General features: G+C 42.2%; 1 protein-coding gene across 1 annotated transcript in view; it reads left to right on the forward strand.

The window, feature by feature from the left end:
• DDX31 (DEAD-box helicase 31) overlaps positions 1–27,031 on the forward strand; it is a 2,738,529-nt gene that overhangs the window by 2,360,994 nt on the left and 350,504 nt on the right. Inside the window, exon 18 of the mRNA XM_044057921.1 lies at positions 3,832–3,943. Coding sequence (XP_043913856.1) covers positions 3,832–3,943 — 112 coding nt within the window. The remainder of the gene's footprint in view (positions 1–3,831; positions 3,944–27,031) is intronic.

Consider the following 27,031-nt stretch of genomic DNA (forward strand, 5'->3'; position numbering starts at 1 on the left):
TTAAGTGGGGGGGGGGGTACCACTTAAAAGTGATAGCAGAGAGGTATGTGTTGAATCATTTGCTGAATGATAAATTAACTGATCCAAAATGAACCCTCTTCAGACATAACCTGGGGGAAATACAAAATTAGTAAAATGGAAGTGCAGATGCAGATATGTTGGTAAATAAAATGTACTACTTAACCCAGAATTCATAATCCAGAATCCAGAAATTACAGGCTTTCCATCAGTCTGAGTCAACAAAACACTTAACCTGTGCATTTTTTAAATAGCATTAATTCACTTTGTCAGAAAAACTGTATAAGGCCAGAAGTCCTTTTGCAGCCTTTAGCTTGTGTGTGTGAAGAGTAGAAAGAAAGGTAAGCAGTGAGGGCAAAGAGGGCTGTAGGGGGTTTTAATTGTGGGAAATCATGTAGAACAGATTTGTAGGAGAAAAGAAAAAGTAATTTAACAGGCAAAGAAGGAATGGACTTTAGAGGTGTTATATATGAAGGTCTCTTGACTTGAAGGAAATATCTTCGGTATTTGTGAATGAATGAGAATATTCTTGCTGCTGAATGGATAGAAGAGAGTGTAAAAAAGGAAGTAGTTTTTTTTTGTTTTGTTCTTCTTTCGGCTTTTCCCAGTTAGGGTTCGCCACAGCGGAACTCCAGTCCGCTAATGATTGGCAATAGATTTTTTACAGGTGTCAGCTCGACGCCCAACCTTCAGTGAAGGCACGCCCATTCTACGCATGTCTTTTGAACACCACTCGACTACGGGGAGGACATGCAGACTCCACACAGAAGGCGCTCCAGCCGAGAATCGAACGGGAGAGCCTCTTGCTGTGAGGCAACAATGCTACCACTGCACCACCGCGGCTTAAAACCAAAATATGGATATGAATCTGTTACAGAAGGGAACAAACCTTCCAATGCTGATAGGGAGGTATGGCAGTAATGAAGGAAATAGGTGAGACTAAGCAGCAGGAATGCTTACGGAGTGAGTTCATTCTGCAGCACTGGGTCATCGAAGGGCATTGTGCTGTTAACATCAAAAGTTTTTATCACCTTTGTGATTGCAACTCACGTGCACACTTTTCATATCATGTGATAGTTTTTTATATTGTATGGCAATTGAATAGGTTTATCAACATTGGAGTGCTAATAATCACATTGCTCTTGCTTCTCACAGAGCTACCCTTCTTTGATACGCTTTTTCTGTGTCTTACTTCTTTAGCATATTTTCATAATTTCTGCCATTCGATGCTTAAAAATAAGTGTTTTGTTGTACCATATAAAGCTTTCCTATGTTAATAGCTCTGTTTGATAATTTCTGGCATGCTAGTGTGTAAGGGATAATAAAACACTTTGTCTAAGTAGCAGATGCTTTTAATTATGTAATTGCTTTTTTGAAAAGTTTTTGTTGCAGTTATTGCCGTGTATTGGGTAGTGATAAAATTGCAGGCAGTGCTGCAGCTGATAGTAAACGAATGAGTTTTCTGTCTCCTGTGTGCTATATATTTTGAAATATCACTTAAATGCTGCATTTTCAATTCTGGATAAGCTTTCTTAAGTCATATTTACTAACATTTTTACTGAGTCTTTGACCTCTCGCTTTCATTATGTATGATAGTTTTATCCTTGTTTATATTACTTTTTGCTGGGGAGGAGAAGAAAAAAAAGGATATTGTATCTGGAAACCTAAGGCTAAAACGGAAACAGAGAGGGGAAAAGTCCTTTATAATATATTGCCATATTACCACCAAATCCCTTGACAGTTTTGACACAGAAGCAAGTCACCTGTCACTTTTGCTTGAGCTCTCTTTAATTTTCTCCCAGAATTCGCACTAGGCTGCCTTTAATTTGAGGCCTTTATTGGAATTCTGAAACCTTTCTGCCTCCCTGGCTCTCAGATCTATTCCGAGCACTGTTACAGAGTGTATACAATAACCAGCGTAGGGATTCAGCAAGGCTGAAGCAGTGTTTATTTAACACTCTGGAGGGATTTCCGTGCTTATTTGGTCCTGGCTGCCCAGCGTTTGATATTGCTTTGGCAGCCGCTGTGCCCTTCTCATTAATTTTAAACAGTTAAAATGCAGGGAAGTAAAAAAGAGAAAGAGAGAGAAAAAAAGTTTTCATTATTGAAGTGCTATCCTTTTAATAACAGAGGATTCCATCTGGCAGTGAAAAAGGGCAGGCGGGCTGATTTTGTATTCATATTAAAAAAAAAGTAAGGCAAGTAACAGCAGCAGCAGATCTCTGCTAGAAAGACATTAGCTTTATGTTTCACACAAATAAAATGTGCCAGTAAAAACTGGAACAGAATCCTTGTAATTTAAATACACCTTCTGCTTTTTATTTGTGCACTGCATAGTGAATACCAGGTAAACAAATGTTGGGTTCTGACTTCTGAATCCTTGTAACTCTGTCATTAGAGTTTAAGAAGTCCACAAGTATCAGAACACACTGTGCACGAAATTGTTCTTTATTTTCATTGTGTAAAAAGTTTGTGTTGCAGCAGAGAATTCTTACAGATGTACCTTAACAAGAGTTGGAGAACTGAAGGGAATTGTGACCTGTAAACTTCAATGAAACTGCATACTAAACAAATGAAGATTTATAACTAACTGTGCAACACTGTGCAGCCATACATTAATCCTTCTATTCCTGTGAAATTTACTAGATTAGCTTTGGGCTGGTTTGGAAAGTTTAAAACACACATCTGTATAGCACAAAATGTTATCCAAATTGCTGTAGTAATGAACTCATAACTCCTGCCTGTTTAGCACTCCCCTAATTTATTTTATACAGTATTATACAATAGTTAGTGCCCCTCAGATAAGCATGCATTGTCCCCCTGCTGATGCTTTACCATCCATTATTTCACTGCATTTCACAGTTTACTGATTTATTGTGCACAGTTCATTAACTTTGATGTCACCTAACTGAATACCTTTGGAAATGCGTAGCTTAACCAGAGGTTTGCGTTTTCTGTATGTTTATTAAACAGGTTAGTGGAACTCCCTTCAAAACACCCTGAATTCACTCTGAAAGTAAATTTGATGTTCCACATCTAATGTAGGAGAAGCTAAGATTTATTTATGAAATGGGTTGTACATTGTATATGGGTTGTATTTGTCATTTGTACAGAAATTTAAATTCCAGTGTGCATGTCAATACATGAGTAATGTTAATGAAAAAAATACTATTTTATATCCGATGCAGTAATTAGGTTTTTATACAGTCTAGGCCTGAACCACTGCCAGTCCAGTAGTATAAGCTGTCTCATTTTCATCACAACCCTTTCTTTTCTCCCAATTGATAAATTTAATATACACAATGCCTAGCTGCCATGCCGAACTATATAGCATAAAACACCAGTAGACAGAAATTTCAATTCTGTTGAATCTGCCCAAGTGTTGCAGATTTTGAGTTCTATTGCGTGTAAGCCATGAGAAACAGGCAGACTGTCTAAATACAAACAACAAAATAAGTAGTTTTTACCTGTGCCGGTGACTTTAGCTAGAGTGCCAGTTTTATTGCTGCATACTAGTTTTTTCAGTGCTCTTCATTTTGTGGAAATATATCTGCACTAACATTTAAAAAGTTTTGGGTGGGTGATGGAAAACATAAATATAAACTAACTTAGCCATGGTCCCACCTTACTTGACTTGCTGTTTAACTTCCTTTCATTGTTTTTTTTTTCAGTAATATTGAAAGGATTACCCCTCCTGGCTCCTTGGAGGGTAACTGTGTAATTTTACTGTTATTAAATCTATTGTAAACCACTTAATTATTCCTGAATGAAAGTCTGGGCTTTTATTTAGTCAGTGATGCTTTTTTTCCACAGATATCCCATAGCTCAACACTGCAGAATGTGCGAGAGAGGGCAACAGTCTTGCAAACAAAATTTGAAAATTACGTGCACTCCAGTGTAGAAAATGTCATGAGAGCCAAAAAAGGTCAGTATGTTATTAACGTTACCTTTTTTGTTTTTTTAGTAGTTTAGCTTTTCAGTTTACAGAAGTGTGTGGCGGTGAGACTTATGGTTAAGGTAATGATCTGAAAATGAACTGTATCCTGCAGACCAGGGTTTGGTTCTTGTAGCACCCACCTACAAATTGTGAGGCTGACACTAAACATGTCCCTTAACCTTTCAGCATGTCAAGGCATCAGTTGGAATTCATCATGCGTGTCTAATTAGCCTTACCTGTACTCCTAAAACAAAATAATTAAATCAGTTATTAGACGTTGTAGATTTTTCTCTTCTGTTTTTATAACATTGATATTCTGTGCAGACTTTTTCTGCCTGTAATTGTTCTGGAAGTGGGCTGTTAACCGACTGCCTTAACTCTGTAACAGAAGCATGCAATCCTTTAATAGCCAGGAAAATATTCTGCAAGTGACCAGCACTTGATTTTGCTCCAAGAGGCCCCCTTTACAATCAGTTAACACTGAAGAGTATTCCTTTTTTATGTTATGACCTGACTTTCCAAACTTCTGATGACCCAGTTGCAGCACAATGTCCTCTCTCTGGCCTACACATATGTGTTACATCTGCACTAGAAGGTGTGCATTCTTTAGCAGTCCCCAGTTCTTTCTAGCCTCTCACATTGTTTGATTCTTCTCCTAACCGTATCTTAGGAGGGTGCACGTATTTAGTACTGACAAATCCTGCATCTTGTAACTGATTATCTGGTTACTAGCTCACAGATCAAGATCACTACAGACTTTGGATGCCTTTTCTGGCACCATAGAATGATCTTGAAAAATGTCATCATTACCAGGGCTTCAGCATAGTCGCTAGATGCTATTAGGAAGAGAAGCTAGACATTGTAGTGGAGAATGAATTTGAAAATTATCATCACTGCTGGTTTTTCAGGCCAGCTATCAGACACATGTGACAGTACATGCTAGAGGTCTTGTCATGCCTCACTGTTCAGCCATTTTTGAGTCTGTATGTCTCAGAGACTAGATTAAGGGTTCTCAGAAAGTCACCAGTCATGAAACAGAAAAGAATAAGGTATCAGACAGGCAATCACAAAATAAGGAACTAAGAGATTAAAAGACCAAATGATGCTGGAGTAAAACTAAAAAAAAAATCAATACTTTGGTAACGGCTAAACACTAAAAACACTCCTCGAAAGTAGCATAAAACACGTACTTTAAAGAAGAAGGTTTATTTGATTAAGTGCTTTTGTCTTCCTAAAAGACTTCTTCAGAATAAAATCAGTTATTCTTGATTAAATTTGTAGCAGTTAGTCACAATTCCTTAAAATTCCATTGGATAATTACATTGCATCATTTCCTGCTTCTCAATGACAATTAAAAATGTATATATTTAAATATAATAAAATGTTTTGCTAATCAGATCATCACATATCACATAAAATGACAAAACTCCTTTGTGGCTAAAAAGGTTTTAAACATTTACACTGAGTTAATCACACATTTTTACTTTTAATAAAATTCCTTGTTTTGGTATATTAATCTTTATAATTTGGCCACTCTCAGTTTTAACACTGGACCCAATGAAAGTTGTCCATTAAGCCCCGGGGGTTTCCCAGCATTCAAACACAGTTGCCATAATAATTCACGATATTCTAGTAAGGTTTCCCATTGTCCACCCCTGGGACTAGGTTCAACTTGCTCCAACACGCAAAATAAAAAAAACACAGTTTTGAACAACCATTTCTTAGTAGATTCATGGAACTTTTTAGCTAAAATAACTGAGAATTACTACTGCGGTGGTGGTGCTATGGTAGCGTTGCCGCCTCATAAGACGTTGTCTCGTTCGATTCTCAGCTAGAGCGTCTTCTGTGTGGAGGCATATGTGAATGGGGCGTGCCTTCGTTGAAGGTTGTGCGTCAGGGCTGGTAACCTGGTATGTAAAAATCCAGTAACAAACATTAGCGGACCGGAGTTCCGCTGTGGCGACCCCTAACCGGGAAAAGCCGAAAGACACAAAAAAACTGAGAATTACTACCATCCTGATGTTATGTGGTCACCATAGATATTCAAGATTTGTTTTCAGTAATCCCACATTCAGTTTGATTAGAATAGATGTGTGAAGGTATAATCAGAAATGATTATTTATCTAATGCACAACTACGGCTAGTGATGGAAATGTTGGAGATAGTGTTAGGCAATAACTGTGTATTTTATGAAGGGGAGTACTATAAACCGAGTGGAGTTACCGTGGGAGCAGTGTGTGCTTCTCTTTTTGCCAATTTGGTTTTAATTTATTGGGAGTAGAACTATGTGTTGAGCTCAAATTACTTTTCAAAGATGTAAGTGTACCTGTGCTTTCTGGATGATATTTTTATCATCTGGAAAGGTTCAAGAGGTGAATTAGAAAATGTTGTTTGTTATATTAATCAAACAACTGATTTTTTTTTTTTTTATTTCACTTACAGTATGGCAACACTTGAAGTGTATTATTTGGATGTAAAATTAATGAAGGCTCTTGAGAATAAAGGATTAAAATCTAGAGTTTACCGGAAAGACCATCTACTAATTCCTATTGATACTACAGTAATAACCTCCCCTTCAATCAGAAGAAGAGCATTGTAAAATGGCACATGGTCTGTATTGCCCATATGGCTTCTAGCTCAGAAGAAATCAGACAAGTACATAATTATGTATCTAAGCTATTTATTTAGTGGGCATACCAGGAGCCCTTGGTGAATAGTATAAAGGAGGAAATTCTAAAAGGATGGGGTACAAAGTATGTCCTCTTGCATAGTTTAGGCAAGAAATTGGATGGAGCAACTAGCCTGAGTAATAATAGCATAACTGTATAAAATGAGAATTTAGTAAATGTTGGGGTCCATTCTTTAGTGAAGTCAGATGAGAGTTATGCAAGGTCCTTAATTTTAAAGTTTAACTCTGACACCAGAGAAATGTTAAGAAATAATACAGAAATACTGGGACGTTTTTTTGAGGATGCCCAATAGATCAGATGTCTTTTTAAACCCCCAAGATTAATACAAAAGAGGACAAGATATAAAAATCCTTTTGAAGGAGGGCTAAGAAATCAAGTGTTGAAAATTCCCATAACAGAGTAGACACAAGTGTAGGATGTGTAAGCAGTGTAAACACATGGCTCAGAGAACAGAACTGTGGCTCACCACTATTCAGACCCCCATTAAAGCTGACAGATATTTTAACTTTTCCCCTAAGGGGGTGGTATTCTTGGCCTTTTGCCAGGCCTGTTCTTATTATGTATGAAAGACAGAGACACATTTAAAAACAAGGGTCTGTGAACACCACTATGAAATATCAAAGTGCATTGAAACAAATACACTTTACACACACTTGTAAGAATGTGAAAAAGTTTTTAATTTGGGTGTTGGAGCAAGCTGAACCATGCCCCAGGGGTGGACATTGGGAAGCCTTACTAGAAGACTGTAAATTATTATGGCAACTGCATTTGGATGCAGGGATACCCCCTGGCCGTAATGGGCAGCTTTCATTCGGACCTGTGTTAAAAGTGAGAGTGGCCAAGTTATAAAGATTGGTACATCAAAACAAGGAATTTTATTAAAAGTAAAACTGTGTGATTAACTCATTGTAAATGTTTAAAACCTTTTTAGCCACAAAAGGAGTTTTATTTGTCATTTTATGTAATATGTGATGATTTGATTAGCAAAACATTTTAGTATATTTAAATGCATAAAACATTTTGTCATTGAGAGACAGGGAATGATGTAATTATCCAATGGAATTTTAAGGAATTGTGACTAACGGCTATACATTTAATCAAGAATAAGTGGTTTTATTCTGAAGAAGTCTTTTAGTAAGACAAAAGTGCTTAATCAAATAAACTTTCTTGTTTAGAGTATGTGTTTTATGCTATTTCCGAGGAGCATTTTTAGTGTTTAGCTGTTACCAAGGTGTTGATTTGGAACTTGGAGATTAAGCTTGAAACCTCTAGTTTAGTTCCTTTTTCAAAATCCACAGTGGCAGCAGTGGGCGTGATACCCCCCCCCCCACCAGTTGCTTTTCCTCTACAGTTTATCCTCTAGCAAGAGGTAATCTGCCAAGCTGTGCATCTTTGAGCATCATCAGATCAAACAGAGAGGTTCATCCACAGCACTGTTGGTTGTGGGAGACCCAGTATTTTATCATTACTGATGTCCTTCAAGAATGCAACTGCAGTCATAACATATGGGTTGTCCTGCTTCAGGCAGCCCTCGGTCGGCCGAATTCCAAAGTCTGGGTCCGGCGTTGGCTGGTGTCGCCTCCTCTCCGATGTCACAACGGCTGGAGTATAAAGGCATTGGCCAACGCCATCTTCTTCAGTCTTTCTTGCCGCGTGGTGCCCGACGCAGAAGCAGTTCGCAAGTGCCGGTCGGTCAGCTCCTGTGATTTCAGTACCGAAGTCATCTAAAGGCTAAGTACCCCGTTGGGGAACATTTTTTCTTGCCTCAGCCGATGTCAGAACAAATTGAGAAAGTTAATAATTGTTTGTCTTGTGGTAAACAAATACCTCATAAGGACTTCCATTCTTACTGTCTTCCTTGCCTGGGCCCAGACCACGACGTCTCGGCCTGTGCTGCCTGTGCTTGCTTTAATAAGCGCACTCTCAGGTGCTGGGCAGAATTTGCTGAAGACTTCTTTGGCGAATCATTCGCATATACCATGCCGTCGGATCTACCGACAGCTCAATCTTCCAAAAAACGTAAGGACCGGGACCGGCATCCTCGGCCCGCGTCCTCCACCGATACTACTCCTAGACCCTTCGCTAGTGCTTCGGTCCCTGCGGAAGCGGTAATCCAGTCGCTCCAGGCCGACGACACAGCTTTAACTAGTCCTTCGGTCCCGGAGACCTCTCTGGTGCCGGTTGTTGATTTTCCTCCAGATACCGAAGTTCTGGATTTACCCGACACCATTCTGGTGGACAAGGTTACTCCTGCATGTGGGGCTGCTAGGCCTCCTGTATCTATGTCCATCAAGGCCTTTGCATGTGCTAAGGCCGCCAGCCAGGCCAAGGCCAATCCTAAACCTGCTGTTCAGGCCCCCTCTTCTGATAAACAGATTATGTCTCTTGCTGCAGACCTAATTTCCCTTATCAGGGGGTCTCAGCCTCACCCAGACAGAGGTTCTCAGCCTCCTGCAGAGAAAAGGCCTAGAACTGAGCAGACTGAAAACCTCTCTTCAGATGAGGCCTCTGGGGATTCTGAGCATTCAGATATTCAAGAAGAATCCTTCCAGGCCTATGAGGACTCTGATGCTGAGGAATCAATTCCCTCTGCCTCTCCTCCAGAGGATTTCTCTTTTGGTGAAGTCCTGCACTCAATGAGGGAACATTTCCAATGGCAGGGTCAGGAATTCTCTGATTCCAGGAAAAGGCTCCGTACCTTCCTAAAGCTTCCCCAGCACAGACCTTTAGCTATTTCTCCTGTGATGGATGTTTTGGATGATGTTTTCTCCGATTCCAGTGCTAACCCTGACTCGTTCCCCCCTGCTCCTGTCAAGCCAGACAGATATTACAGAGTCCCTGACACTCACAAACATCTTTTTAAAGCCCACACCGTGGATTTAGAAACTATTTCACAGGGTCCCAAGGGAGTGGCTACCTCCACTGCCAAGAATCCTTTGCTAGCGGATAGGGAAGCCAGGTCTCTGGAGAGATGGGGTAAAAATGTTTATACCTCTACCACCCTAGCCATGAGGTCTCTTAACTGCCTTTTTCATATGTTTCAGTACCAGGATTTTTTACTGGATGATTTACAGAAAAAGTTAGCCTCTCCTGAGCCTATTGACAGAAAGGCATTGCAGGATCACATACATAACATTCAGCAGGTTAACAATCAATGTTATGTGATCCTATCTCGCCTACATTCAGTACTGATGGGCTCGGAGCCGATCCCTCGGCTCCGACTCGGCACGCTATGCTATAGAGCGAGGCCTCTTATTGGCTGAGCTATTTCTTATCCCAGGATGCACCACCACTAATCCCCCAGATCTCGTTTGCCGCTTACAAGCTAGGACGTGGTCTCAAACTTGGCTGGGCTAAGTACTGTTCTATTCAGACTTTTCCTGTCAGGAAATTTGCTAATTTGAACCCAAAAGCTGTTTTAACAGCTATTGTTGTTGTACGAGTGTATTTGGTAAAATCTGTTGAGAAAATTGTGTTTTTTCGTTAAGGGAAGGTTTCCCGTTTAAGTTAGAGGGGCCTTCCCCTATTACTATTACTGTCCAGCGTTTTTGTGTTTCCAGAGATCAAGTACCTGCTTAAGTTAGAGGGTCTTGACCCTCATTTTCTGTGTTTGTGCTACTAGTTTGTGAATTGTTTTTTGTCAAAAAAAAAACAAAAAAAACTTAGTTTTCTCTTTCTGTGTATTAAAATCTTGTTTCTTAGGGTTAGTCAGCATGTCTAAGGAACATAGACCCTCTGGGTTTAAAAAGTGCATGAGGTGTGGTTATAAAATGTCCATAACGGACGACCACTCCTCGTGCGTTTATTGTTTAGGCGCCAAGCACCTACAAGAGTCCTGTAGCGTGTGTCACGCCTTTTCTTCGAGAGTCCTCCAGGAGAGGAAGAATAAATTAATTTTAAAAGGTCTGATTAAGCCATCCTTCGAGGAGGCTTTATCTTCCTCTTCCTCTCCTACGAAAAGAAAAGCGTCGGCTCCGACCAGTCTGTCGGAACCAACTGCCAAAAAACCTAGGCAGGCTTCTCCATCGGCTCCACGGACTTCGGAGCCGAGGGCGGAACGGTCTGCCTCGATGCCTCCAGTGTCGACCTCTCTGGTTTCGGAGCCGAGGACTGGGGCATCGAGAGGCGGGTCACCTTCATCGGCTTCACTGATTTTGGAGCCGATGAGGGTTGCCGGCTCAGACTCTTCCCCTTCGGCGCCGAAGTCCTCATCGGCACCGAGGGAAATTGTTTTGAGATCTCCCTCGGAACCGATAGTAATCAAATCCATTCGGAGCCGGTCCCCTAGTCCTATGGAGCCGATGGAGAAATCGGTTCGGACCCGATTGGTGTCATCTAGATCCTCCAAGATGTCTGACTCGGACATCGACAGGGTGCTCCTAAGACTTTTCCAGTCTCCGGTGTTTCAAAAGTTAGTTTCGGCTCCAGCCCATTCGGCTTCGGAGCCGATGGTCCACCCTGCTACTATGGTTCCTCCTCCAACAGCCTCGGCACCGTTGGAGCCGGTGCTGGTGGAACCGATGGAGGTTTTCGGGTCGGGCCTGACCCTTACTCCAACTCCGGCTCTTGAGTCGGAGTTCGGTATGCGGACTTCTTCTGTCGGCCCCGGGGGGGACGCTTCGGGACTGATGTTTTTGGTCCCAAGCCTTCCTCTCGGTGTGCCGGCTGCGGGAGTGCCGTCTACAGTTGTGGCCACGGAGGTGGGACCTTCCCAGGATTCTGGTGGTCCCGCCTTCAGGGCTATGAGGAGTGCGTTAGCCAAATCTTCTTTGGCTACCTCCACGGTCTCCCCAGCTCCTTCCCTGCATACTGAGACTGGGTCTTTGGCAGTCCCCCTGTCCTTAGACAGCGGAGCCCCGGGGCCTGAGGTTACCCCCACTGGGGTTTCCCCCCCTCCTGGAGGTCCCTCTGAAGCTTCTTCGGAGGAACCCCCCAGGAAAATATCGTGCAAGAGGAAGCACGTTGACTCCCCTGATGAGTCTCTTACATCAGACACTGATCTCGATGATGCAGAGGGGTCTCCTAAGTCGTCCTCAGATGATGTCTCCTTTGCAGACATCCTGGAAGCCCTTAAACAACGAGGCGGCTGGCAATCCAATCCCCCTTCTGCTGATGAGTCGGTGTTCCTTAAGGCCTTCGGGGCTCAGCCCTCTGCCTCCTGGGTGTCTCCGCCCTTCGACGAGCTCTTGGATTTGATCTGTCGAAGGGCGTGGGAACACCCAGACTCTGTGGAACCGGTGCCTGCTCGTCCTAATAAGTTCCTGTCAGCACCCCCGGAAAAAGAGTTTCTGATGAAAGGTGTGGCTGTAGATGCTTTGGTGGTGGCATCTGCTACCCAGCAAGATGTAGCAGAGGCTTCGACGTCTGTCCATTCTCCTAATAAGGAGTCTAGGAGCATGGATCGGTACGGTAAGTGCACCCTAAGTTCAGTGGCCTTTACATTAAGGTCCTTGAACTATCTCACTCACTTTACCAGATTTCAGAGGGATCTGATTAAAGAACTTTCCGATACCCTCTTGGGTAACCTGCCTGAGGAGCTGGCCCAGACGGTTGGCTCTCAGCTGGCTACGCTGTCGTCCATATCAAACTCGTCCATGAGGCTCATTTCTTATGCGGCCGAAGGGGTGAGTAGAGCGGCGGGTACAGGCATTGCTCTACGGAGACGAGCCTGACTCCGCCTGTGTCATTTTGCGGAGGCCTTTAAGTCTTCCTTTGCCGACGCCCCCTTTGATGGGTCCTCCTTGTTTGGACCCAAGGTAAAGGACACACTGACCCACTGCGAGCAAGAAGGTAAGACTTTGACTGCCGTAGGGGCATGATTTTCCACTCCCTTTCGGCCTTACCCCAAGGCTAAAAGAGGAGAGAAAATGTGGTTCCGTAGATCTCAGAAGTCTTACCCCCACAGCAGGACGATCCCCCTTCCAGAGGCAGGGGAGGGGGAAATTCTTCTGGAAGACGCCGTCCCAGAGGCGGCAGAGGCCCTCGCAACACTGGAGACCGCAAGTCCTTTCGTGGCTCTTCAGCCTTTCACAGTCTCTGAGGGATTGCCCGACTGTGCAGCTCCGGAGCCAGTCGGGGGTCGTTTTTCGAGGCACCTAAAAGCCTGGGAAGGTATCACTCAGGACCGATGGGTGCTTCGATACCATCCCTTTCTCTCACTCTCCACCTCAGTCCAAAAAAATCCCGGACCCGCCACCCAGTCAACGGGAAACTGCAGCCTCAGAAGTTTCAAAGCTGCTGCAAAAAGGAGTCATCCAACTGGTCCTCGCAGACCAGATCGGATTAGGGACTTACTCAAGATTCTTTTTGGTGCCAAAAAAGACCGGGGACTTGAGGCCCATTTTGGATCTCAGCATTCTAAACCGTTCAGTCAAAAAGTCCAAGTTCCGAATAGTCACCCTACAAACCATTCTCCCATTGCTGGAGAAAGGTGTTTGGATGTGCTCCATAGATCTCAAGGACGCTTATTACCATATCATGGTACATCAAGCATCCAGGAGACATCTGCGCTTCAGCCTAGGAGGCAGTCATTTTCAGTTCAGCGCGCTGCCCTTTGGTCTCACCACAGCCCCCAGGGTGTTCACCAAATGTTTGGCGGTCGTGACTGCTCACTTGAGAAGTCTAGGATTCCAGGTGTTTCCGAATCTAGACGACTGCCTCCTAACTGCCACCTCCAAGCATCTACTATTGCGGAGCCTACAAGCCACGATATCACTGGGCAATTTCCCTTGGAATCACCTTCAATTGGCCAAAGTCTGTGTTGCTGCCATCTCAACGCATAAGATTCATCGGAGTAGAGATAGACTCAAACTGAATGCGGGTCTATCTACCTACAGACAGGATACAAACCATACAGGCTCAAGTTCGAGCCTTACTTCCCAGATCCAAAGCCCCAGCCAGAATGGTCCTGCAGCTATTGGGATCCATGTCCGCCACGGTTCTTCTAGTTCCCCTAGCAAGATTGCACATGAGAATTCTCCAGTGGCTTCTTTCAGCTCAGTGGTCCTTTCAGGAACTCCCTCTCAGTCACCTCATATGGATCACGGAAACCTGCAAACGGGACCTTCGCTGGTGGCTGGTGCCCTCCAATCTGGATCAGGGACGACCCTTTGTTCCACCTCCTCCTGTGGCCACTTTGACCATGGACGCCTCCCAGATGGGGCGGGGGGTCATTCCCTGGGCAGGTCAGTCCAAGGCAAATGGCATCCAGAAGAGACCCTACTTCATATCAACATCCTAGAAATGAGGGCGGTGCTTATGTCCCTTCAAGCCCTTCACGATTACCTCCCTCAGGGCGTAATTGCCGTTCACTCCGACAACATGTCAGTGGTCTGGTACCTGAACAAACAGGGAGGGACCAGATCCTATCCCCTTTGCAGAGAGGCCATGAGAGTTTGGGAATGGGCAGTGTCGACCAAACGCTTTCTAGTGGCAACTCATATCCCGGGCAAGTCCAATGTGATAGCCGACAGACTGAGCAGAACTATCCTCTCTCCACACGAATGGTCTCTGAACATTACAGTTGCAAATCAGATTTTCAGCAAATGGGGAGTTCCGTGTTGCGACCTCTTCGCGACTCCACTGAATGCGAAGTGCAAAAAGTTCTTCTCCCTCACCCCGGCTCCAGGGAAGAGCCCTATGGATGCACTAGCCCGTCCGTGGCCCACCGGCTTGCTTTATGCTTTTCCCCCAGTTCCTCTCCTTCCCAGGGTGATCCAAAAGGCATCTCTCTTGGGGAGCAAAATGATCTTAGTTGCTCCTTACTGGCCTCGTCAAGTATGGTTTCCCCTATCTTCGGAAATATGCTCTGGAAGGTCCATGGTTCCTGGATCAGATCCCAGACCTATTGGTTCATCAGTCGGGACTATTCCACCAGTCCCTACACACCTTGAAATTGACGGCTTGGCTCCTCCTCTTCCGACTATAGTCAGGAGTCATACCTTGGATCCGGAAGTTGTACACATTTTATCTTGACCCACAAGTCTGCTACAAAGAAATTGTATTCTAGCAAATGGAAAAGATTTGCTATTTGGGCTCAACTCCGGGGTCTGGATCCCATCACTATTCCTGTATCAGAAGTACTGAAATTTCTAACTTCTCTTTTCAATCAAGGCTCTTCAGTCTCTACCATCAAGGTTCAGTTGGCAGCTATTTCCAATTTTCACGAATCTATAAACCCACCTTTAATGAGCAACAGATTGTGTAAGACCTTCTTGAAAGGTGCTGCGCTTTTAAGACCTCCGATTTCTCATCCTGCTCCTCCATGGGATCTCGATGTGGTGTTACGCGCCTTAACTTCCTCCCCCTTCGAACCGGCCGCGACATGTGATTTAAAATTTCTATCATGGAAAACTGCCTTTCTGGTGGCGATTACTTCTGCCAGAAGGGTTTCAGAGCTTCAAGCTTTGTCTGTAAAACCTCCGTACTTGGTTTTTCACAAAGACAGAGTATCTCTCAGGCCAAATCCATCCTTTGTCCCTAAAGTTTGTTCCAGTTTCTGCCTACAACAGTCATTAGAACTTCCAGTCTTCTTTCCGAAGTATTCTAACAAAGCGGAATTCATATTCCACACATTAGATGTCCACTATTTAGATAGGACCAAACAAACAAGGAAAACAGATCAGTTGTTTGTATCCTTTGCGGACAATAAATTGGGCAAAGCTGTCACAAAGGTCACTATTGCCAAATGGATCAGGGACTGTATTACTCAAGCTTATTCTTATTCTAATAAAGAGCTTACCACCTCTGTCAAAGCTCATTCTACAAGAGCTTTGGCTACTTCGATAGCATTCCATTCTAAGCTTGCCATTAGTGACATTTGTGCTGCGGCTACATGGTCTTCCCCGCACACTTTCATTTCCCACTACAAATTGGATGTGGCATCTAGAGGACGAGCTTCATTTGGTTCCACAGTGCTCAGGAGTGTTTTCCAATGAGCCACCCAGGATTTAGGTGCTAGGGACGCTGTCCCATCAGTACTGAATGTAGGCGAGATAGGATCACATAACATCTTTTAGTTATGTACTTACCATAACTTTAGATGTTTGGGATCCATCTACATTTCCAATAACCCACCCTCCTTCCCCCTTCCTTGGAGATCAGAGGATATCAGAAGGTCCGAATCCTGTTGTTTCATCTTGAAACATCTGACAATGTTATATAAACAAGTTGTGCATGTGTGCATGAATGCGGACAAACAAGATCTGGGGGATTAGTGGTGGTGCATCCTGGGATAAGAAATAGCTCAGCCAATAAGAGGCCTCGCTCTATAGCATAGCGTGCCGAGTCGGAGCCGAGGGATCGGCTCCGAGCCCATCAGTACTGAATGTAGGCGAGATGGATCCCAAACATCTAAAGTTATGGTAAGTACATAACTAAAAGTTTTCTTCAGTGTGGTTATGATGCATTGGAAGCTTCATGTAGGGCAGCTATGACTGGGGCTGTGATACGTAGACATGCTTGGTTATAGGATCAGCCACTGCTAGACCATGTCAAAGTAAAGTTACTTGATGCACCTCTGGAAAAACAGAAGCTTTTTGGTGCTAATGCACAAGATGTGTTGAAATCCATTGAGGAAAAAGCTAAGTCAGTACAGACAGTCAAGGATTTCCTCCAGGTTCAGCCACCCAGATTCAGTAGAAACTGGCCTTCAAAGAATTGGTCCTTCCCAGACTCGGACAAGTTTCAAAGGGGAAAGAACAGGCATGGCCGAGGCCGAGGCCAATACCGAGGCCCCTACAGGGGACGCCAATGGCAACCTACAAATCAAAGAAGTGCTGCAGCCAGTCCAGCTGCACCACAAGGACAATCACAGTGACCTGACTTTCATACCACCTACAAGGGCTCAGAGAGAAGCACCCTTGGGCGGAAAATTATCCTTATTCTCAAAGAACTGGCATATCTTAACCAAGGACAGTTGGATTCTGGATTTAAAGGCATGCCAAACCTGCCACACCATCAAAGGGCAGAGGCACTCATTCAAGTTTCAACGCTATTAAGTTTAAAAGCAATAGAAAAGGTACCTCCCCAGGAACAAGGCCAGGGATTCTATTCAAGACTGTTCCTTGTTCCAAGAAAGGAAAACTAATGGAGGCCTATACTGGACTTGTCTACTCTAAATACCTTTCTCATTGTGCCAAAGTTTAAAATGCTGACATTACAGCAACTCCTTCCCATGCTGGGCAAGGGGTCTTGGCTGGTCACTCTGGACCTCAAGGAGGCATACCTGCATGTCCCAATCAGACAAAGCTGCAGAAGATACCTCAGATTTCTTGCAGGGACAGAGCACTATCAATTCTCAGCATTGCCGTTTGGCTTATCTACTGCGCCCAGAGTGTTCACAAAATGCCTGGCATCAGTAGTGGCACACTGCAGACTCCAGGGAATTCAAATATACCCCTACCTGGACGACTGCCTCATACAAGCAGACAACAGACAAACATTAATAAAAAACTTGGACTATGTCACGCAACTACTACAGGCCTTGGGATACACAGTCAACGTTCAGAAATCAAGGCTGCTGCCATCCCAACAGATTATTTTCCTAGGAGCCAAACTGGACACGCAAACACAAATGGCCTACCTCACAGAGGAAAAACAACAGCAGTTACCAGAGTACTTCAAAGGCCTAGCAAAGCTCTCCCAGCTGACTGCAAGGAAACTCCTGCAGGCCCTGGGGTTCATGGCATCATGCATTCTTCTGATACCTTTGGCAAGACTTCATATGAGAAAGCTGCAATGGTATTTGAAAAGCTTATGGTCCCAACACAGCCAAAGCCTAGAGGACGTAATCCCACTTATTCCATGCCTGCAAAAGGAATTCTTGTGGTGGGCTCAAGCAAGTCAATTAAATGAAGGCATGTCTTTCAACAGACCTCAAGCAGGTCAAATTATTACAACAGACGCCTCAGATCATGGATGGGGGGCGCACATGGAGGGCACATGCATTCAAGGTCAATGGACACCAAAGGAAAGACATCTGCACATAAATCAAAAAGAGATGCTGGCAGTGATACATGCAATCGAGGGTTTCAAAAAATCACTGCAGCAAGGACATTTCCTAATAAGGACAGACAACACCACTGTTATGTGGTATATAAACAAGTAGGGAGGGACTCATTCATACCCCCTCTGCAGACTAACAATGATTCTCTGGGAAAAAGCACTGACTCTAAAGATACACCTGCAATCCCAGTTTGTGCCAGGCAAGGACAATGTATTGGCAGACAAGCTGAGCAGAAACTTCTTGGATCCACACGAATGGATGCTACATCCACACATTTTCTCACAAATAACAAAGACATGGGGAAGACCGGACATAGATCTATTTGCATCTCACACAAATCATCACCTGGAAAAGTTCTGTACCAGGACCCACCATGCACTAGCCTGGACAATGGATGCTCTCTCCTTCAGCTGGAACTCCCTAAAAATTTATGCATTTCCTCCTCTGCCACTGTTGACCAAGGTGATCCTGAAGATCAAAGCAGGACAACCAACAGGCATTTTGATAGCTCCAGATTGGCCAAAGCAACACTGGTACCCATTGCTGTTGAGCATAACTCGGACCAAACCGTGGCCTCTGCCCCTATGGCCCCTGCTCCTAACACAACACAACTACAGGACTGTTGACCAAAACCTGAAAACATTACATCTGACAGCCTGGAGGTTACTTTAACTCCTTCTGCTTCCAATCTTTCCAAGGCAGTTCAGGACATCTTATTGGAAGCACGCAGACCATCCACCAGAAAAGCCTATTCAGCCAAGTGGAAGAGATTCAGCATCTGGGCTGCCAACAGGGGTCAAGATACAACAGTACTGAGTGTACCTCAGATATTGGAATACTTGGCAGAAATGTTTCATTCTGGACTCTCATATTCTTCCATAAAGATTCATGCCTCCGCAATCTCAGCAAGATACAATTGTGATCCACCAGTGTTCTCACATCCTTTGCTAAGACAGTTCCTGAGAGGGATAAAGAATATCAACCCTCCCAGAAAGCAACCAATACCTGCATGGGACCTCAATTTCGTATTGGAAAAATTAACTCTTCCTCCCTTTGAGCCAGCAGCAACCTCAGAGATACAATTCCTATCATGGAAAATGTTTTTTCTTTTGGCAGTCACTTCAGCAAGAAGAGTCTGAGATACAGGCACTCATGGCAGTACCTCCTTTCCTCATTTTTCATCAGGACAGAGTCTCTCTAAGAACAAATCCTTCATTCATGCCAAAGGTAATTTCCAGGGTCTCTCCTAAATCAAGCTATTCACCTTCCTACTTTTTTCCCCAATCCTCAAAATAGAGGGGAAAGACTGCTACATACCTTGGACATACACAGGCAACTACGCTACTACTTGGACAGAACTAAGGCCACCAGAAAGTCTGACCAGCTGTTTGTAGCCTAGGCTGCTGGAAAGCAGGGAAAAGCTATCTCCAAGCAAACAATTTCTAAATGGATTGGACACTGCATCAGATTCTGCTATTCTTACCATGGAAAAAGTGTGCCAGCCAATATTAGGCCACATTCCACCAGAGCTATAGCCACATCCACAGCTTTCCTAAGAGGAGTGGCTACAAAGGACATTCTAAAGGCTGCTACATGGAGCTCCGTGCATACATTTACCAAACACTACAACCTGCCTTTATACTCCAGATCCCGAGCAGGCTTTGCTTCGGCAGTCCTGCAGGGCATTTTAGCTACACCATCCTTTTCTTAGCTCCTTCCACCCCCAGCTTGGCTATGGTATTCAACCCATATGTTATGACTGCAGTTGCATTCTTGAAGGACATAGTACAGTTTTGTACCTACCATAAATGTAGATGTCCGATAGATATGCAACTGCAGTCGGGTTTTCCCTCCCTCCTTCCCCTCTTTTCCTTCATTTGGGTCCATTCCCTTTAGCTGGGGGTATCTCCTATGGTGTATCTGTTTATTACAGTTGTGCATGTCTGGAATTGTTTATCCATTCACCAAATTTAGCCTTCCTAGGAGGGCACCTGGCATCTGGGGCAAGAAACACTGAAGAAGATGGCGTCGGCCGATGCCTTTATACTCCAGCCATTGTGACGTAGGAGAGGAGGCGACACCAGCCGACACCGGACCCAGACTTTGGAATTCGGCCGACCGAGGGCTGCCTGAGGCAGGACAACCCATATGTTATGACTGCAGTTGCATATCTATCGGACATCTACATTTATGGTAGATACAAAACTGTACTTTCCACTTTTTCCTGTGTCACCAGCAGTATTCTTAGGGAGATGATCCTGGTTAGAGAGTCATAAAAGCCTAGATTCTGTAGTCTAGGCTTGAACCTGGTCAGTGGAATTGTTCCCTTATTATCCCTTCCTTTATAGGCATTGAGTGGCTTACTTCAATCAGACGAGGGCTTTTCCTTCACACATTCTGACACATATCTGCTCTAAGGCTTTAATTGTCCTTTTGCACATGTAAACTGAGACTCTGCTTACTTTATTTCTTACAGATGTTCAGAGTTTTTAATGCTGGCAGAAATGGCTTCCATACCTAAGTCAGAGCATAGTTAGGTTCATGAAGTCATTACTGCATTAGTCTTTGATGTTTGCCAAAATGCTCTTTTCAGCACTAGACGTATGATGCTTAACTAAGAAATTCTAGTCAGTCTGCCATCTAGTTTCAGCCCATTCTTAGAAATTATTATCTATCACAAACACGGCTCTTACATAGCAAGCAAAGTCTGTAGGTAGGTCCTAAAATGTTACATTGAACAAAAATAGAACAAAGAAATGACATTTCCCTGATAAACACTCTTTCTCTACATAGGATCATAGGAGGTTGCTGGGCTAATCGCCCTGGGGCCCTTACAAGCCTAGCCAAGAGTTTATCCCCAAAAAAGAACCCTCAGTCAGCACATGTCACCCCTGTCAATAATTGACAAATGTGGAACCCTGGGACAAATTTATGGTTTCCCATCCACTATCAAGGTTGCGCTTGAAGAGGGTCAGTGAGGTACTCTGTTTGACATGTATTGTAAGTCTATTCCAGAGACGGGGCAGCCTCTGGGAAATAAACCTGTCTCTCCAGCAGGTTTTGTTGATGTCACATATTAGATTTAGGTCTGTCAAGAGGGTAGTGTGTGAGGAGTTAGACTTACAGATATGCAGCATCTCTAGTAGGGCAGGGTCTGATGCTGCCTTGTAGGCGAGACACAGATCACCTGTGAGCAATCTGTATGATACATGTTTAAGACTAAAATGCCAAGTGTTTACATATTTTAATACAGCTGTGTCATAACTGCAGCTGGAAAATGATCCTCTCCATTGTCGTTTTCTTCAGATGAATCTGATGTACCTGCCATCCTGTTCATTAATGAAGTCCTCAGGATATAGAATAATTTTTGTTTCACTAAACTGCTTTCTGCTGCTACAGCAGAAAAGAAGGTTGACATTATTTATTCTATGGACAACATTTCATGTCTTTAAACTGACCAGAGAGAATAAAACAGAAAAAGCAGGTAAAATTAAATATAGGACTGTTTCCAAGGCAGAAAAAAAATGCTGTAGAACAGCTAATTTCTTAAAGATGCCCCCCCCCCCCATATGTGCACATTTGTATTGGACTCTTGATCTGTGTAAAATTATATAAAGTACATTTGAATTTTATATGTTTTTTTTCCTCAGTCATATAGATGATCTTTCATTTGTATACCATGCCACTGTTGTTTTTTTAATACAATCACGTAGCAATTTTATAGAAAAATGTTTTTATCATGAAATCAAACAGCAAATGTATTACATGTATTTTACTAAATTTAGAAAGAATGCACAGCTTACTCCATTTTAAAAAGGTAATAAGTTATGGTAGGGTTATCACAAAGTCGTTTTTACCGGCATACCCATGACTAATAACAGTTGACTCCATCAGACAGAAGAAAGAAACAAATAAGCCAGCAGCATATAGAATATACTGGTACGCAGTCTTTTTCAGAGAAGTTTACTGTAACATTGAGTCATACCATTTGAGTTTACCACCCTCTCTTCATTGTGCTACAACCAGATTTATTCAGTTGTCCCTGTGTTCTCTCTTTAGGGACTAACACTAGTCTGTCATATGTGAGGGTACTGTCTTAAGTCTTTGTAGTTATAGGAATATTTTAAAGTCATTGCCTGCATACCGCTGCTGTCTTTGTTTCACACTGGTGACATTTACCTGTGCAGTGGCTGTGCTTACAGTCTGCAATGGATATGCGCTATGGATTTTAAGTCTGCACCACTGCCTGTAATAATGTGATGATGTGGTCTGTTAACATCAGACTCACTGCCACCAAGTGAAGGCTGCCAGGGTGTAGTCTCATGATTCACAGCACCGACACCACTCAAACTAAAATATAAAATGTACCTACATACATACAAATCACTGTGACCAGTGAAGTAGATGAAGCTTGGCCTGAGACCGTGTATATAGTATGCACTGTTGCCATTATCTATTTGAGCCAGTACCGTCGACCCCCAAACAGGCTCCCCACTGAACAACTACACAAGAGATTTATAGGCATTGGCTTCCAAGGCTGCTTTCCCACTTAACTCTAAATTCAGTGCCTTAAAGTGTTAGCTGATCCATATAACTATAATTTGAACAAATTAGTACATTTATACATACACACACACATTTTTTTTTATTATTTCTAGGAGAGGCTAGTAATAACTGCCAGTACTGCAGCCTAATTTCTCCACTGCAAGAAATTTCCCTGCAATTATTTCAGATCTAGGTCTTGAAAGTTCCAGTTATTGTTTCCCTCTTTAAAATATGAAAGTTCGTTTATTTTCTATTCTTTAAAATATGAGCCAGCTAAAATGTAAAACAAACTGATACTAGCTTACAGCAGAGCAGTCTGGCTCACTCAGACATAGATACCAGCAGCTAGTTGTCTCACAACAGCAACTGCCTTATATTAATTAATAAGTAAGTAAATAATCATCCACATGCTTTAAAAATAAACAGAAACTTTAAAACAAATATCTGCTTTAAACAGAAGATTGGCATAAAAAGAAAATCAGTCTTCCCAATAAATATTTCCTAGCTAAATCTCCCTAGAAGAATTACTGGGCCTTTTCTATTTTATTTACACTTGTAGATAATTGCAGGAAGAGCATAAAAAAACGTGCAGGTTTGGAAAAAAATATTAAGCTATTAAGCGCAGGTACTGACAGAACAAATGAAAATGTCTGCTTATACCTCCTGGCCCATCACTCAGAATTAAGTTGAAGGAATTGAATTGCCTTTATGGAAAATCCCTTTGTGTGTTGCAGGAAGTAAGGTCACTTTTAGTTCTGGTAACCCGGCAGGATAAGTATATATATATAATACACACACACACACACACACGTGTTTATGTATTTGTGTGTGTGTGTGTGTGTGTGTGTGTATATATATATATATATATATATATATATATATATATATATATATATATATATATATATACTTACACATGTGTGTCACTACCATTTCTTCTGCAGAAAGAAGTATGTGATTTCTTTCACATGTCCACCTTTTAAATTCTGCTGCAACCTTTCTGCTATCTATTTCAGTGTACTTTCTACAACCTACAGCTTTACAGTAAAGCAGTTACTTGCACTGTGCTATCTTTCTTATACAGACGTTTACAACATTTTCAGTTGTATGTATTTGCTGTACATTTTATATTTTATACATATATTTGGTGTATTTCACAGATGAACAGGGTTGCAAATTTTACACACATTTTATACATTTTTTACAGAAGATGCAACCATGCATTTATTTAATTAATGCATTTGTTTATTTATTTAAATTAATTTACCAGACAACTAATTTCACTGTCAGCGTGGTATCAGAGGAGAGATGCCAGTTTAAGCAAATAGCATAATTTTAAAGGGATTATACAGCATTTGTGTACAATTATTAACAACCAACTATGATTTAAGCTGTATAAGATATTTAGAGTAAGGTCAAAACAAAGTTAGTAATGTGACATTCAAAAGGTAAGAAGATTAGAAATGTATACATTCATTGTCAGGTTAGACATGTGAATGGTAGATCAGGTGAAGTTTTGTGTGAGTTGTAAAGGAGATTTAATAATAGTGTATGATAGTTGGATAAAGGAAGGAGATGTTAGGTAAGTGGTTAGAAGGGAATGCATTAGCATTTAGTAAGTTTCTGGAGATGGGCCTTTAGCTGTGTTCGGAATATTGGATATATGTCTTTGACTTCAGAAGGAATAGAAGGCTAACTATTTGTTTTACTTGCAGACAGTTTGCTCTTTTCATAGGTTCATAGGAGGTTACTAGGCTATTGGCCCTAGAGCCTTTATAAGCCTAGCCATGTTATACCCTTGTTCCCTTATTAACCAGGTTGCATGGTTTATATTTGCAGAGCGAGTCTATAATCAGCACTGACTGCCCTTATCCAAGAGAGAATGGATGAAACCCCCCAGGGCAAATTTATGGTCTCCCATCTAGTTGTCTAAGTTACACTTAAATAAGGTCATTGAAGAGTTCTGTTTTACATGAATTAGGAGTTTGTTCCAGAAGATTGGCAATCTCTGGGAGACATATCTGTCTCTCCAGCATGTCCTGTTAATGTCACAGGCTAGGTTAAGATTCCTAGAGCGAGTGAATCTTGTCCCATTTGACTTGCAGATGTGAAGCATTTACATTAAGGTAGTGTTCAAGACTGTTCTGTAAGCCAGGCACAAGTTGTCTCTCAGCAACCTATAAAATACAGAGTACAGTGACAGTGGCTTCAGCATGTCCATGTAGGTCATGTGTTGAAGGCCCTGAATTTTCTTGGTGAGAATTTTCTGTGTGACTGGTGAGCTACATACAAAAGGGAGCATTGTGTTCTGTTAGTGGTCTGATGAGGGATGAACACAGGGGAGTTATAACATCCTTAGCTCTGGATGCGATGCCCTTACTTATGAGATGTGCAATACCACAGTAGACATATGGTTATCGAAGTCAAAGTTAGTGTCAACCTGTGTTCTCAAATCTTTCACCACAGGGTTTGAGCTAAAGAGGTACTGGAAATATTGTAATTTGCAGGGACTTCCCCTTTGCCAAAAGGGATAAGAACACATTTTTTTGCATTTAGTTTAAGTCCATGGCTTTGGCACCAATCATTTGTCTGTGTAAGCCCTTTTTGTAGTATGTTAACATTGTTGGGGGACTCGATTGCACCCAGTTTGCAGTCATCAGTGGACTTGGTAAGCCACCAGCCATCTATTTTCACCTGAAGTTATGAGATTTAGATTCCAAACAGTAGGGGGCCCAGCACAGATGGTACACCACTGGTAACTGGTCTGCTGGTAGAGGTGGAATCCCTAACTTTGACTGTATGTGTTCTGTCAGTGAGGCAGTTGGCTACTTATCTAGTGACATATGGGTTAATTCCCAGCTGGGTGAGTTTCTCATTGATGCCTGAGTGGGAGATTGTGTCAGATGCCTCGGCTAGGTCAAGATAGTTTGTATGTACTCTTTTGCCTTCATCCAGGGCTTTGGTGACATTCTCAAAAAAATCCACCAGATTTAGTAAGCATGATCTACCCTTAACAAAGCCAGATTGGGTTGGGACAAGAGTTTGAAGGTCACCTATGTCTTTGTTGATAAGGTCCATGATGATTCTCTCCATGGCCTTGCAGATACGGCTGGTTAGCCTTATTTATTTTATTTTTTTTATTTTATTTTACATTTGTTGACTGGGCTAGTCTAACTGGATATATGTCCATTTTCAGTAGAGGCCCGGGGAGAAAAGCTCCAGGGAAAAAAAACATACAATTTAATAGAGAATAACATAAAAATAGTTTTATATAGCAATAATTATACCATAAAAGCAGTTATATACAGCAATAATTTTAATTAGCATAACATGTTAGCTAAAGAAATTGTTAAAAGAATATAAAAAAATAGAAGAATTAAAAGTTTTTTTTTTTTTTTATAATCTACTCTTACAAGAAACAAGTCTTAGAAGGGTAGTATACTAAGCAGGTTAAAGTATACTAGTAACAATTTATTTCTATGTGAGAGAAAAGGATATAGAAGTATTTTAAAAAGGTTTGTAATAGGAGAAAGGTAAAAGATCAGAGTCAAGAAAATGTTAGTCAGGGTTAGAACAGGAGCATAACCAGTGGTTATTGAAGTAGAGCTTTAGATTTCTTTTAAAAAGTGGGAGAGAGGTCTGAGATGTAAGGTCAGGTGGTAACTGATTCCATACTTTTTCGACAGAGTTAGAGAACAAGGAATCACCTGCTAAGTTTTTAGATTTGGTAATATTCAAAAACATTTTGTTTGAGGAACGTAAATTTTTGAGATTGCTATATGGTATAATGAAGCTAGTATAGTATGGGAGTATTATGGGGTTGATAAAGGGCCTTGTATGTTATTGTGAGTTGCTGAAATTGTATCTGATTCAGAAATTCTAACCAGCCTAGCTGTTTCAGATTTAGACAGTGATGAGTTCTAAAAGGGGAGTTTGTAGCGAACCTGGCAATGTTATTATAGGATATAGCTAGTTTGTGAAGGTTCTTTTTAGAGAGGTTAGTGTAAATGGGAGAGGCATAAAGAAGGGTTGAGAGTAAATGAGTTCTAGCTATAGCGGACCTAGCTAGTGGTGTAAGATAAGGTTTTATTCTATAGAGGGATCCTAATTTTCTGTTAACTGATTTTACTGTGGCATTTATGTGGGTATCAAAGTTGAGATTATTGTCAATTGTGATTCCTAAGAGTTTACTGGTTAGATTGGGAGAAATAAGGGTGCCATTATTAGATGTGAGAGTGAAGTGTACAGGGGTAGTCTTTTGGGTTGGTGTAAAGAGTAAAAGTTTAGTTTTTTGGGGGTTTAGTAGGAGGCAGCGGTTAGAGAACCACTGTTCTACTGTATTGAATGCTTTTTGTGTATGCGATTGAAGTTCAGCCTGAGAGGTGGCTGCACAGACAATAGTAGAGTCGTCTGCATATTGAATACATGTGGAGAGTGGAATGGCTAAGTGGAGGTCATTGATGTAAATGGAAAACAAGAGAGGGCCTAATATGGAGCCTTGTGGAACACCTAATGTGATAGGCAGATGATTCGAAAATGTATTTTGCCCGAGTACAGCCTGCTGTCCGTTTTCTAGATAAGATGTGAACCAGTTTATGGATAGTGAATTTAGTGAGTAGGACTTTAGGATGTGAAGAAGGATTTGGTGATTAACCATGTCGAAAACTTTAGATAAATCGACAAAGACTGCTGAGGAGAGGATATTTTTGTTGTGGTTTTCGTTGATACAGTTTATGAAGGAAAGCAAGGCAGAAGAGGTACTGTGGAAAGGTCTAAATCCATGTTGACAGTTTGCTAGTAGGTTGTGATGGAGAAGATGGTTCATTAGCTGTTTGT

The sequence above is a fragment of the Protopterus annectens genome, chromosome 16.part0 (genome assembly GCF_019279795.1).
Source record: "Protopterus annectens isolate FY-2018-M chromosome 16.part0, PAN1.0, whole genome shotgun sequence".
NCBI classification, from domain to species: domain Eukaryota; kingdom Metazoa; phylum Chordata; order Ceratodontiformes; family Protopteridae; genus Protopterus; species Protopterus annectens.